The sequence below is a fragment of the Cydia pomonella genome, chromosome 10, assembly GCF_033807575.1.
Source record: "Cydia pomonella isolate Wapato2018A chromosome 10, ilCydPomo1, whole genome shotgun sequence".
NCBI lineage: Eukaryota > Metazoa > Arthropoda > Insecta > Lepidoptera > Tortricidae > Cydia > Cydia pomonella.
Genome location: NC_084712.1, coordinates 4,462,982 through 4,477,071, shown reverse-complemented (window position 1 = coordinate 4,477,071; position 14,090 = coordinate 4,462,982). Strand labels below are relative to the sequence as shown.

The 14,090-nt window shown below is 52.7% G+C and overlaps 1 protein-coding gene across 1 annotated transcript in view; it reads left to right on the top strand.

Annotated features, from left to right (window-relative positions):
• LOC133521866 (TATA-binding protein-associated factor 172) overlaps nt 1-14,090 on the top strand; it is a 61,621-nt gene that overhangs the window by 35,534 nt on the left and 11,997 nt on the right. The window contains exons 10-18 of the mRNA XM_061856970.1: nt 6-182; nt 1,230-1,409; nt 2,397-3,865; nt 4,744-4,865; nt 6,436-6,575; nt 10,940-11,087; nt 11,426-11,661; nt 12,158-12,290; nt 13,329-13,564. Coding sequence (XP_061712954.1) covers nt 6-182; nt 1,230-1,409; nt 2,397-3,865; nt 4,744-4,865; nt 6,436-6,575; nt 10,940-11,087; nt 11,426-11,661; nt 12,158-12,290; nt 13,329-13,564 — 2,841 coding nt within the window. The remainder of the gene's footprint in view (nt 1-5; nt 183-1,229; nt 1,410-2,396; nt 3,866-4,743; nt 4,866-6,435; nt 6,576-10,939; nt 11,088-11,425; nt 11,662-12,157; nt 12,291-13,328; nt 13,565-14,090) is intronic.

Genomic DNA, 14,090 nt, shown 5'->3' with positions numbered 1-14,090 from the left:
TGCAGGTGGTGGCTCCGGTGCGCGAGACGTGCGCGCAGACGCTGGGCGTGGCGCTGGCGCAGCTGCGCGCGCCGCGCGTGCGCGCCGTGGCCGCGCTGCTGTCGGCGCTGGCCGCGCAGCCGCAGTGGGAGGCGCGCCACGGCGCGCTGCTCGGCTTCAAGTACCTGCTGGCCGCCAGACAGGTCACTATACTTCACTTTGCTTTTAGGACAGTTCTATCAGACGCTATCGATAAACTGACCGACTTAACGCGGCTGTCATGTCAAACTTTCATTTTAACCCTTCGACAGCCAAAGGCGTTCACAGACGCGCACGGTTACCGTTTCATGTTATTCATCTTATTGAAATGTAAAATATAATATAAATAACGAAGCGGAAATGAAGCAATAGACATCAACTTATAAAACTTAAAACAACTATCACTAAAAACTCTCAAAAGTCAAAATCGTACTATTAATTCACAGAGAGGTTCCTCGTCCGACGGCCAAGGAAGCAGTAGACATCAAATTATAAAACTTAAATAAACAGTGTCCTATCACTAAAAACTTTTAAAAGTCAAAATCGTTCTATCAATTCACATAGAGGTTCCCCGTCCGACGGCCAAGGAAGCAGTAGACATCAAATTATAAAACTTAAATAAACAGTGTCCTATCACTAAAAACTTTTAAAAGTCAAAATCGTTCTATCAATTCACATAGAGGTTCCCCGTCCGACGGCCAAGGAAGCAGTAGACATCAAATTATAAAACTTAAATAAAGAGTGTCCTATCACTAAAAACTTTTAAAAGTCAAAATCGTACGATCAATTCACAGAGAGGTTCCCTGTCCGACGACTAAGCTGTGACTGCCCCTCGTCGCCCGCGCAACCTTATTGCCAAGGGCGACGAACGAAATTTAATAGTACCGATTTCTCTAAAACTATATATATATATATAACTGAAGTCTTCTTCCTTGGTCCCTCACTGCTGAGGATCGCAACCATGTATGTTCTTCATACTCGTAACTGAAAAATCATATGGTTCACGTGTTGTGTCTAAATTTTGCGTAATAGGGGAGTTTATACGGTTTTCACTCGAGACTCGGTACGGTTTTTGAAATAGCAGTAAACCTAAAGAACAATTACCAAGCTAAAATATTGTGTAATACAACGTTCAAGCTTGTTATAGCAACGTAAAAACGAATTTGGCCTGGGAGCCTTTTAAATAACTTTTACAATGTTTCTCCCAACAGGAAGTAGCGTGCGAGAGCGGTGTGATTGAGCACCTGATATCCGGGCTGAGTGACCCCGCGGAGGACGTGTCGGCCGTGGCGGCGGGCGCGCTGGCCCCGGCCGCGGCGGCGCTGGCCTCGGCGCGGCCCGAGGTGCTGCCCGCCGTCGTGGCGCGCCTGTGGCAGCTGCTGCATGACCAGGTGATCTATCCTTGCAGTTTATTGTAACAAATTACCCATTACTTGGACAATTCACATATCCAATAGGAACTCGATTGACGTAGCGCTTTACATGAAAACTTAATGTGGTCCGACTCTTAGAGAACATTTTACTCCTTTGCCGGTCTCATTTTTTTTTAATACCATGTCGGTGGCAAACAATCATACGGCCCGCCTGATGGTAAGCAGTCCCCGTAGCCTATGGACGCCTGCAACTCCAGATGTGTTACATGCGCGTTGCCGACCCTTTAAAAACCTGTACACTCCTTTTTTGATGAACCCCATACTGTATGCCCTCGGAAAAACCTCGGCAGGGAGCTCATTCCACAGCAGGAGCGTCCGAATTTAGCAGGCTCAAACTTAACAGGCACTGTTCACCATGACGTTTAGAAGAGCTAACCTCCTAAGTCGCAAAAACAACAACAAATGACACTTACAACAAGTAGTTGACGAGGTCAAAAAGGGAGGTTATATGGAAGGTAGAGGCAAGGAACAGAATCTCCATATACCAAAAAGCGTCTGACAAAAAACCATAAATAGGTGGCGCTACAATACCTAGAATACTTGAGAAAAAAATCAAATCATAGACAGCGCACTTCACTCCGTCAACAACGCCTAAGTTCTTAGCTACTCTAGCGCTACTCTGGAGAGATTTGGAACTGTTATTTATAGCTGACAGCTGGACACTTTTACAACAGTTCTGCCTAAGGAGATTCTGTTCCTTGCCTCTACCTTCCATATAACCTCCCTTTTTGACCTCGTCAACTACTTGTTGTAAGTGTCACTTATTGTTGTTTTTTGCGTTTTTTTGTAAATGATTATTAATTATGAATTTAGTATTAGTAGTAAAACACTTTATTGTACAAAAAGAAACAACACACTTTATTGTACAAAGGCTAACTTATCCCTTTCAGGGATCTCTTCCAGTCAACTTTAAATCATTTTTTAAACATTAAAGCTTATTTTCAGGATGACCTTGCTTCGCCTGCCAATTCCTACATGGCATTGTTGGCTTCTCTAATGGCCATGCCGAAAGCGGCCAAGCTCCTGCACCCCATCGACTTGGCCGACGTCCTGCCGAGGCTTTGGCCGTATTTAGACCACTCCACCAGCTCGGTCAGAAAAGCTTCCCTCCAAACACTGCGGACCCTCACGAGACCCCTAGTCACGGAGGTTCCACACACGAATGGCAATGGCCAGACCAGCAATGGAGAGGTCGCAAAAACAATAAACGATGTCCAATATTTAATGTGGACCCCTGAACTACTACAAGAGGCTATGAGACACGTTTACCAAAGAATTTTGTTTGAGCACGTTGGCGATATACAGATGATCGCCGTTCAAGTTTGGGAGAATCTCCTGCGCTACGCTCCACTTGGAGTAGTGTTAGTTGCAGCCTGCCCGTTGCTAGCTACCTGGCTATGCCTCGCCATGCAGCCGGCCAGGTTACCTGTAGCACCTAATCTCTTACTTCAGCCGCCTCCCAAAGAAAAGCGCGCGCCAACTAAGCCGAGCCAATTAGGAGAAGGCTTGCCGCCTGAAGTGCGGCCCAATCAGAAATGGTTCCTAGGTGGAAGCGAATCTCAACCTACCTGCGTTCGTGATAAGAACGTGACTCGAGCGCGCTGCCTCGCTGCCGAGATCCTAGGGTATCTGTCCTGTTATCTAGTACAACCGGCTCCCGGTATTGAGTACAAACCTGAAGACGAAAGCCCTATAGACTGTTTCGTAAAAGTGTTGTTAGTGCATTTGAGATCGTCGAGCGCGCTGCAGCGGCTAGTAGCAGGCCTAGTAGTTTCCGCGTGGGCGCGACGTTCCTTACACCACAATCTCTTTCCCCCTCCGATATTCGGTGAAAAACGAGACGACATTACCGACGATCCTATAAGTCGACTAGCTCCACCCCCACTAACAATAACTTTACACGCGTCTCTCAACCAAGCGCTATACTACGATGAAGTCGCGCTGAACTGCAATAGAATACTTCAAGAAGCTAGAGATTTACTCGCCATGATGAAGCACTACAAACTACCTGTGGACGGCGAAGAATTCAACAACATCCTTCGTCTCGAACAAGTAATTCATATGACAACAGTTACAGAGCCTATGGTGGCGTCTCTAAAACTGAAACGGGTAGTTACGACTTTAGAGGAGCGCCGAAAGAATCTCCAAACCGCCGTGAACCAATGCGCGACAGAACAAACTATTCTGAACATTTCAGTACAAGCTGCTTTAGCTGGAGCTTGTGCTAGCTTAAACTCTTTACCGGAGAAGTTGAACCCAGTGGTGAGGCCGCTAATGGAGAGTATAAAGAAGGAAATGTGGGAGGAGCTGCAGGCGCAGTCGGCGGAGTCGCTGGCGGCGCTGGCGGCGCGCCTGGTGTGCCGCGAGCCTAGCCCTAATAACAAGATATTGCACAACTTGAAGGCATTTCTGAGGTTAGTATGAAGCGTTCTAAGTAAACACAAAAAAAACATACATGCTATTTCATTTTTTTATTATTATCTTGCTTGCTTTATTTCTTTATTAAAATGACACAAAAAAAAGTCAAGGTAGTCTTGCTTTAAAAAGTCAGTCTTGAGGCGTCTTGATCCTCAACAGTCCTAATGGTTCTGGTTAAGGAAAACAATACATAAAGAGGGTTCAAAGGTTATACATGTCCTGACGAACATTGCGAATTTTTCATGAGCTCTGTTTAATTACCAGTAACCAACAACATTGCCTAAGTTGGAATTCTTTCGATGCAAAAGAATTCCTTAGCATCTTTTGTTTTCAACGGTCAATTTAGCCTGGTTTCTGGCAAAATTACGTCGACGGTGGTAGACATGTGGAAATGGTAGACGGTTTTTTTTTTTATGGTAGAGGAGGCAAACGAGCAGACGGATCACCTGATGGTAAGCGATTACCGCCGCCCATGGACACCTGCAACACCAGAGGGGTTGTAAGTGCGTTGCCGGCCTTTAAGATGGGAGTACGCTCTTTTCTTGAAGGTTTGAAGGTCGTATCGGTCCGGAAATACCGCAGGCGACAGTTCATTCCACAGTTTAGCTGTGCGAGGCAGAAAGTTCCTGGAAAAACGCACAGTTGAGGACTGCCAACCATCTAAGTGGTGAGGATGGAAATGTTGTCGCGTAGGGCGATGGCGAAAAGAAGCGGCAGGGATTAATCCGAACAATGGTGGACAAACCGGCAAAACGTCCCACTTTGTCGCATGATTTTTGATGACAAGTTTTTTAATACCAAAAAGAACATGTATTTTGTTTATTGATTTTCTTTGTTGAGTGGGCTTGAACATCTAAACATGCCTATGTTACAGATGTGACCCTGAGTTCACGCCGCACGTGTCTTTGGCGGAGAACACGGACGAAAACGGAGACTCTGGGAGCGGCGACAGCGGAGCGGAGGGGAAGGCGGAAAAGGCATTGCATGGACCTACTAGTAAGTTAAATTTACTGTAAAACTGAAAATACTGAAATGTATCACATAAATTATACATAGTTAGTGTTAGTTAGTGCTTCTGGGCATTTTCCGCAACTCGACAACCATTGTGCCTATTTTGCGTGAAACGAGGTAGCGCTACTCTAACCACCCCAGCTCCTCCACGAAGCCTAGCAAAGTTTTCAGGCTGCTAATTGCCTCTCCTAGTGTGCACGGATTCCCTAGGTATTTGTTCCTGTATACTTCTACCTGTTTGCAGTCTAGGAGAATATGTTTTGTTGTTTCTTCTTCTTCCATGCACGCTCTGCACATGGGGCTGTCTGTTTTACCTATATTGTGTAGGTGTTTGTTAAGTGTGTTATGTCCTGTAATTAATCCTACTATTTTACGTAGTTGGTGTCGAGGTGTTTTCAGTAGTATTTTGGTGAGTTTGTGGTTCAGTTCCGGTAGAAAATCCTTGGTCTGCCTGCATGTGTCCATTTCATTCCAGTATTTATTGTGCAGTTGTCTGTGATGTAGGTCTAGCTGGTTGTGTATATAGGATATTGGTAGGGGTATGATGAGCTCGGGTCCATATGCCGTCGTTTCTGAGCCTTTCCTGGCCAGTTCGTCCGCTGCATCGTTTCCTCTTGATCCACTATGCCCCTTTATCCATTGAATTGTTACTTTGTTGCCTTCTTTGCTCACTTCCGTGAGGCTTCGATGACATTCGAGTATGAGCTCTGAGTTAATTTTGTCGCTGCATAGCGCTTGTAGTACTGATTTACTGTCTGACAGTATTAGTATATTTTCGTGTTTCACCTGTCGTCTTGTTATAGCATTGCAAGCTTCTATTATTCCCACACATTCAGCTTGGAATACCGTGTTATGTTCTCCCAGGGGTTTTGAGATGTGTATGTTCAGGTCTTCCGAGAAGACACCACATCCTGTCCCTTCAAATGTTTTTGAGCCGTCTGTGAATATTCTTAGGTTTGTTTGGTCTAGTCCTTCTTTAGGATCCTCTGTTAATGATATGGCGTATTCTTTCCAGAAGATCATAGTTTTTGGTGTTTTGTCGATGGGCGCCGCCAGCATGGGTAGTTTTGAGATCATATTTTCATAGATCTTCTTGTGCGATGAGCTGAAGGATGTCCATAGGTTTAGCTTTTTCAACCGAAGAGCCGTGGCAGCCGCTTCTTTTTGTATATATATGTGTAATGGTAGGAGTCCTAGCATTATTTCTAGCGCCGCAGTCGGAGTAGTTCTCATACAGCCCGTCGCAGCCACACATGCTAGTCTTTGTGTTTTATTTAGTTTGTCTATTACCGTGGTTAGCTGGGTGCGGGGCCACCATACGACCGAGCCATAGCTATACATACATAAATTATACATACATAAACCAGGGATCGGAACCGGTTTTTTGGAAAAACTTTGAAATAAACATATATTTCGGTTTATTTTATACTTCAAATATAGTCTAAATATAAGTATATATATATAGTCTAAGTATAAATCATCTATAAACAGTAGGTTAAAAGGCTATATATCAAAAAGAACGATCGATTATAAAACGCAAATGTTGTATTCCCAGTGGACGCCTACGTGGGCATCTTGACCCTGTGGGAGCAGCAGCGCGCGGCGGTGCAGGTGTCGCCGCGCCGCGGCCGGCCGCCGCAGCTGCCCGCCGTGCCCGACGTGCCGCTCGACGCGCTGCACGACCGCGAGGACGAGGTACACACACACTTGACCCTGTGGGAGCAGCAGCGCGCGGCGGTGCAGGTGTCGCCGCGCCGCGGCCGGCCGCCGCAGCTGCCCGCCGTGCCCGACGTGCCGCTCGACGCGCTGCACGACCGCGAGGACGAGGTACACACACACTTGACCCTGTGGGAGCAGCAGCGCGCGGCGGTGCAGGTGTCGCCGCGCCGCGGCCGGCCGCCGCAGCTGCCCGCCGTGCCCGACGTGCCGCTCGACGCGCTGCACGACCGCGAGGACGAGGTACACACACACTTGACCCTGTGGGAGCAGCAGCGCGCGGCGGTGCAGGTGTCGCCGCGCCGCGGCCGGCCGCCGCAGCTGCCCGCCGTGCCCGACGTGCCGCTCGACGCGCTGCACGACCGCGAGGACGAGGTACACACACACTTGACCCTGTGGGAGCAGCAGCGCGCGGCGGTGCAGGTGTCGCCGCGCCGCGGCCGGCCGCCGCAGCTGCCCGCCGTGCCCGACGTGCCGCTCGACGCGCTGCACGACCGCGAGGACGAGGTACACACACACTTGACCCTGTGGGAGCAGCAGCGCGCGGCGGTGCAGGTGTCGCCGCGCCGCGGCCGGCCGCCGCAGCTGCCCGCCGTGCCCGACGTGCCGCTCGACGCGCTGCACGACCGCGAGGACGAGGTACACACACACTTGACCCTGTGGGAGCAGCAGCGCGCGGCGGTGCAGGTGTCGCCGCGCCGCGGCCGGCCGCCGCAGCTGCCCGCCGTGCCCGACGTGCCGCTCGACGCGCTGCACGACCGCGAGGACGAGGTACACACACACTTGACCCTGTGGGAGCAGCAGCGCGCGGCGGTGCAGGTGTCGCCGCGCCGCGGCCGGCCGCCGCAGCTGCCCGCCGTGCCCGACGTGCCGCTCGACGCGCTGCACGACCGCGAGGACGAGGTACACACACACTTGACCCTGTGGGAGCAGCAGCGCGCGGCGGTGCAGGTGTCGCCGCGCCGCGGCCGGCCGCCGCAGCTGCCCGCCGTGCCCGACGTGCCGCTCGACGCGCTGCACGACCGCGAGGACGAGGTACACACACACTTGACCCTGTGGGAGCAGCAGCGCGCGGCGGTGCAGGTGTCGCCGCGCCGCGGCCGGCCGCCGCAGCTGCCCGCCGTGCCCGACGTGCCGCTCGACGCGCTGCACAACCGCGAGGACGAGGTACACACACACTTGACCCTGTGGGAGCAGCAGCGCGCGGCGGTGCAGGTGTCGCCGCGCCGCGGCCGGCCGCCGCAGCTGCCCGCCGTGCCCGACGTGCCGCTCGACGCGCTGCACGACCGCGAGGACGAGGTACACACACACTTGACCCTGTGGGAGCAGCAGCGCGCGGCGGTGCAGGTGTCGCCGCGCCGCGGCCGGCCGCCGCAGCTGCCCGCCGTGCCCGACGTGCCGCTCGACGCGCTGCACGACCGCGAGGACGAGGTACACACACACTTGACCCTGTGGGAGCAGCAGCGCGCGGCGGTGCAGGTGTCGCCGCGCCGCGGCCGGCCGCCGCAGCTGCCCGCCGTGCCCGACGTGCCGCTCGACGCGCTGCACGACCGCGAGGACGAGGTACACACACACTTGACCCTGTGGGAGCAGCAGCGCGCGGCGGTGCAGGTGTCGCCGCGCCGCGGCCGGCCGCCGCAGCTGCCCGCCGTGCCCGACGTGCCGCTCGACGCGCTGCACGACCGCGAGGACGAGGTACACACACACTTGACCCTGTGGGAGCAGCAGCGCGCGGCGGTGCAGGTGTCGCCGCGCCGCGGCCGGCCGCCGCAGCTGCCCGCCGTGCCCGACGTGCCGCTCGACGCGCTGCACGACCGCGAGGACGAGGTACACACACACTTGACCCTGTGGGAGCAGCAGCGCGCGGCGGTGCAGGTGTCGCCGCGCCGCGGCCGGCCGCCGCAGCTGCCCGCCGTGCCCGACGTGCCGCTCGACGCGCTGCACGACCGCGAGGACGAGGTACACACACACTTGACCCTGTGGGAGCAGCAGCGCGCGGCGGTGCAGGTGTCGCCGCGCCGCGGCCGGCCGCCGCAGCTGCCCGCCGTGCCCGACGTGCCGCTCGACGCGCTGCACGACCGCGAGGACGAGGTACACACACACTTGACCCTGTGGGAGCAGCAGCGCGCGGCGGTGCAGGTGTCGCCGCGCCGCGGCCGGCCGCCGCAGCTGCCCGCCGTGCCCGACGTGCCGCTCGACGCGCTGCACGACCGCGAGGACGAGGTACACACACACTTGACCCTGTGGGAGCAGCAGCGCGCGGCGGTGCAGGTGTCGCCGCGCCGCGGCCGGCCGCCGCAGCTGCCCGCCGTGCCCGACGTGCCGCTCGACGCGCTGCACGACCGCGAGGACGAGGTACACACACACTTGACCCTGTGGGAGCAGCAGCGCGCGGCGGTGCAGGTGTCGCCGCGCCGCGGCCGGCCGCCGCAGCTGCCCGCCGTGCCCGACGTGCCGCTCGACGCGCTGCACGACCGCGAGGACGAGGTACACACACACTTGACCCTGTGGGAGCAGCAGCGCGCGGCGGTGCAGGTGTCGCCGCGCCGCGGCCGGCCGCCGCAGCTGCCCGCCGTGCCCGACGTGCCGCTCGACGCGCTGCACGACCGCGAGGACGAGGTACACACACACTTGACCCTGTGGGAGCAGCAGCGCGCGGCGGTGCAGGTGTCGCCGCGCCGCGGCCGGCCGCCGCAGCTGCCCGCCGTGCCCGACGTGCCGCTCGACGCGCTGCACGACCGCGAGGACGAGGTACACACACACTTGACCCTGTGGGAGCAGCAGCGCGCGGCGGTGCAGGTGTCGCCGCGCCGCGGCCGGCCGCCGCAGCTGCCCGCCGTGCCCGACGTGCCGCTCGACGCGCTGCACGACCGCGAGGACGAGGTACACACACACTTGACCCTGTGGGAGCAGCAGCGCGCGGCGGTGCAGGTGTCGCCGCGCCGCGGCCGGCCGCCGCAGCTGCCCGCCGTGCCCGACGTGCCGCTCGACGCGCTGCACGACCGCGAGGACGAGGTACACACACACTTGACCCTGTGGGAGCAGCAGCGCGCGGCGGTGCAGGTGTCGCCGCGCCGCGGCCGGCCGCCGCAGCTGCCCGCCGTGCCCGACGTGCCGCTCGACGCGCTGCACGACCGCGAGGACGAGGTACACACACACTTGACCCTGTGGGAGCAGCAGCGCGCGGCGGTGCAGGTGTCGCCGCGCCGCGGCCGGCCGCCGCAGCTGCCCGCCGTGCCCGACGTGCCGCTCGACGCGCTGCACGACCGCGAGGACGAGGTACACACACACTTGACCCTGTGGGAGCAGCAGCGCGCGGCGGTGCAGGTGTCGCCGCGCCGCGGCCGGCCGCCGCAGCTGCCCGCCGTGCCCGACGTGCCGCTCGACGCGCTGCACGACCGCGAGGACGAAGTACCAACAGCAACATTCTTTATTTCTTAAACATTTTTAAACTAAAGATATACACACATATAGACATATTTGTAAAAGGCTGTTTGTTTTCTAAATAAATAAATAAACTTTGCTTATCCGCGAAAACGTGCTTGTCAATCAGTGCTAACCCGTTATACTTACTTGCGTATTTGTTCATGCCACTAATGTTCCCACCCTCCCACCGCAAAAATAAATACGCAAATAGTGGGATCCTGAGGATGCCTCGTAGAGAGGCGAAACACGTGTCGAGTTTTGTGGGTTATTTAATTTATTTTGCGGTGGGAGGGTGAGAACATGAATGAAATGTAAAAATACGCAAGTAAGTATAACGGGTTAGCACTGATTGACTAGCATGTTATCTTTTCGCAGATAAGCAAAGTAATATTTTCTTGTTTTAATTAATATCTATGGATTTCCGCAATGTAACAGCTCATCTTTATTAGTCATTAGTTAAGTGGATCCAAACCGAGGCGTTTGTATCGGGGGAGGCAATAGGCGGATCCTAATCGAGGTGTTTGCGCCGGGAGAGGCAATAGGTGGATCCTAATCGAGGCGTTTGCGCCGGGAGAGGCAATAGGTGGATCCTAATCGAGGCGTTTGTGTAGACCCAGCTCCTTTGAAGAATTAGGTGGTTGCTCTGATGATGATCATTCTGTGTCGAATATTGTATTTTGTTCTTAACTAGAAATATTTATTTGCCAGAATACGATACAATTAGGTCTTAAAACACTTTTAATATCAGTATTCAGTCGACATAAAGCCAACATGCAAAATGTTTGTAAATTACATGAAATTACATTAGGGTTTTAAGAAATTGTTTAACTGCTTAACATTGTATTTTTTGACATGTAAGATAAAACAAAATTAGTTCTTAGAATACAAGAACACTAACAGTGAATATTTTCCAACAGAACCGAAAAAAGCTTCGTATTCAACGAAGAGGGGCGACGCTAGCTTTCACTAGTCTCACGAGATACTTCGGCGACGAGATGCCGGAGAAACTGCCGAAGCTTTGGGAGTTCATCACGGAACCGTTCGCGAATGTCATGACTGATAGTGGTAAGTTGTAATTTCATAATTATTTCATGAGAAATTATTATGTTTGAAATGTAAATAATTACTTTTTAAATAGACAGTGAAGCATACTAATTAAATTAACCTTTTTTTATATGTTTTCTGCTGGATGATACGATAACATGAGGTATTCACAATAAAAGATCTGGTATTTTTGTATTGTACGTAGTATAAATGCGTGGCTTCTAAATGTGAGGCACATGTCGTTGCTGAAACGGAAATTCGAAGTTCGTGCTACGCAACTACACCCGAATTTCGTTGGACGTCGATTTTCCTGCGAACGATTCGCTTCTAAACGCAAAACTTAATACTTATTGTTTCAGAGTTAGAAAACGTGGACGTGGAAGCCTCCGAAGAGCTAATCTCCCGCCTGCAGGTGTTCGAGGCGGTGTGCGCGTCGCTGGCGCCGGCGGCGTGGGCGGCGACGAGAAGCGGCGCGGGCGCGGGCGCGCGGCTGGCGCGCCACGCGCACACCGCCGTGCGCCACATGGCGGCGCGCGCGCTGGCCGCCATGGCCAAGCGCGACCCGCACTACGTCATGGCCACCGTTGTCAAAGATGTAAGCTACTTCATTTAGCCTACTTCACATAGCCTACTAATCACCTCTTCTGTCGCCGAGCGAGAGCGCGCCGCGCGCTGGATAACACGAGACGAATGTCTTAACCAGCGCGCGTTGGAGGGTCTGCCATCTTGTGGCCAGAATCGGAAACATAAACATATAAATTAACACTTCACGCCAAAGCAATTGCTGCCATCTACAGTTTTCGTGCATAGTAGGTTCTGCCATCTTGTGGGCTACATTGGAAGTATAAACTTCACATTTACACCTCGCGCCGTAAATTGACGTCTCCTACAGTGAATGCACGCTCCCTATCACTCAATTCACTCTTATATGCAGCACGAAACCTTCATTTGTTCACTCTGGTTACAAATATTCAAAGGCATAAAAATCTATCAAATGACATAATACCTCCCTTACCTAAATATTCTACCAAATAATTACAGATCCTCCAATTCCAAGAACCATGTATCTTAACATAATAAATACTTCGCAGCTCGTGCCAGCCCTGAGCGACATGAGCGCCGTCCGCGTCCGCTGCGGCAGCGCCGAGGCCCTGTCCAGGGTTGTCGAGGCGCTGCAGCTACAAGTGGTGCCCTACATTGCATTGCTCGTCATACCTCTATTAGGTAAGTAGATTTTGTTAACATGCGTGTATAGACCTGATAGCGATTGTAAAAAAAATATTATACAAAAATTTACATTTTAATACATAATTTTCTTTGTTAGGGTTCCGTACCCTTAGACCCTATTACTAAGACTCCGCTATCTGTCAGTCACCAGGCTGTATCTCATGAACCGTGATAGTTAGACAGTTGAAATTTCCACAGATGATGTATTTCTGCTGCCGCTATAACAACAAATACTTAGAACAGAATAATAAATATTTATGGGGCAGCCATACAAACGTGTTTTTTTTTTACCGCGTTTATAGATAATGGTACGGAACCCTTCGTGCGCGAGTCCGACATGCACGTGGACGGTTTATTTTGTATTCTATTTTGTATGAGGTCTTCAAGAATTTCTCCGCGATATGTTTGCAACGAGTCAATGCAAAATGAGTTGAAGTTGTGAGTGGTGACTGAATTGCAGATAATTTTCGACACATTCAAAGATCCTTAGGAATTTGTTCTCGATCTGCTTTCGAAGTTTTCCAACCATTTAGTGCAATACATTCGAGGTGTTACGTGCTAATTCGTATGCTAGATACTCAATAGCGAGTGATACTACAAGGTTCTGCCGCCACAGGCAGCACTAGCGCAAACCATAAAACATAGAGTAACTTATATGGGTCATAATTATTTTCCTTGTATTGTTTTTTGTCCCCATATAATGTGACTGAGTGAAGCTTTTTGTATGAGATGAAATTTTTAAAAGTTTTAATTTTGCTACAAAGACAACGAAAATAATTGTGGGCCATCCTATAGGTACTTTACCTTAACAGTTTTTACAGGTTTTTTTCACAGATTATTTCTTACGAATAAATATGACATTGATGCATCATAGTGGCGCCCTCTACGCAGAGTTTTGCATAATATGTACTCCCAATTTAGAAATCTCCTCGTGTTAAATTGTTGAGTCTAAGTGTGCACAATCGTTTCAAAATAAAATCATTCTGATATCATCGCGCTGCAATAAAAACTGAACAATTTTCTTATGACTCGTAGGTCGTATGAGCGACCACTGCGAGGCCGTCCGCGTGATGTCCACCCGCTGCTTCGCGTCGCTCATCCAACTCATGCCTCTCGACGGCGCCGCGCCCGAACCGGAGGGCCTGTCTCCAGAGCTCCGCGCACGGCGGCTTAGCGACAAGCGCTTCCTGGATCAACTGTTCAATCCTCGCTCCATCCAGGATTATAAAGTGCCTGTGCCTGTGGCTGCAGAACTCAGAAGCTACCAGCAGGTCAGTGAACTCACGCCGTTCCACGGTGCCGCGTCCGAACCAGAAGGCTTATCTCCAGTACTACGGGCACGGCGGCTTAGCGACAAGCGCTTCCTCGATCAACTGTTCAATCCTCGCTCCATCCAGGATTATAAAGTGCCTGTGCCTGTGGCTGCAGAACTCAGAAGCTACCAGCAGGTCAGTGAACTCACGCCGTTCCACGGTGCCGCGTCCGAACCAGAAGGCTTATCTCCAGTACTACGGGCACGGCGGCTTAGCGACAAGCGCTTCCTCGATCAACTGTTCAATCCTCGCTCCATCCAGGATTATAAAGTGCCTGTGCCTGTGGCTGCAGAACTCAGAAGCTACCAGCAGGTCAGTGAACTCACGCCGTTCCACGGTGCCGCGTCCGAACCAGAAGGCTTATCTCCAGTACTACGGGCACGGCGGCTTAGCGACAAGCGCTTCCTCGATCAACTGTTCAATCCTCGCTCCATCCAGGATTATAAAGTGCCTGTGCCTGTGGCTGCAGAACTCAGAAGCTACC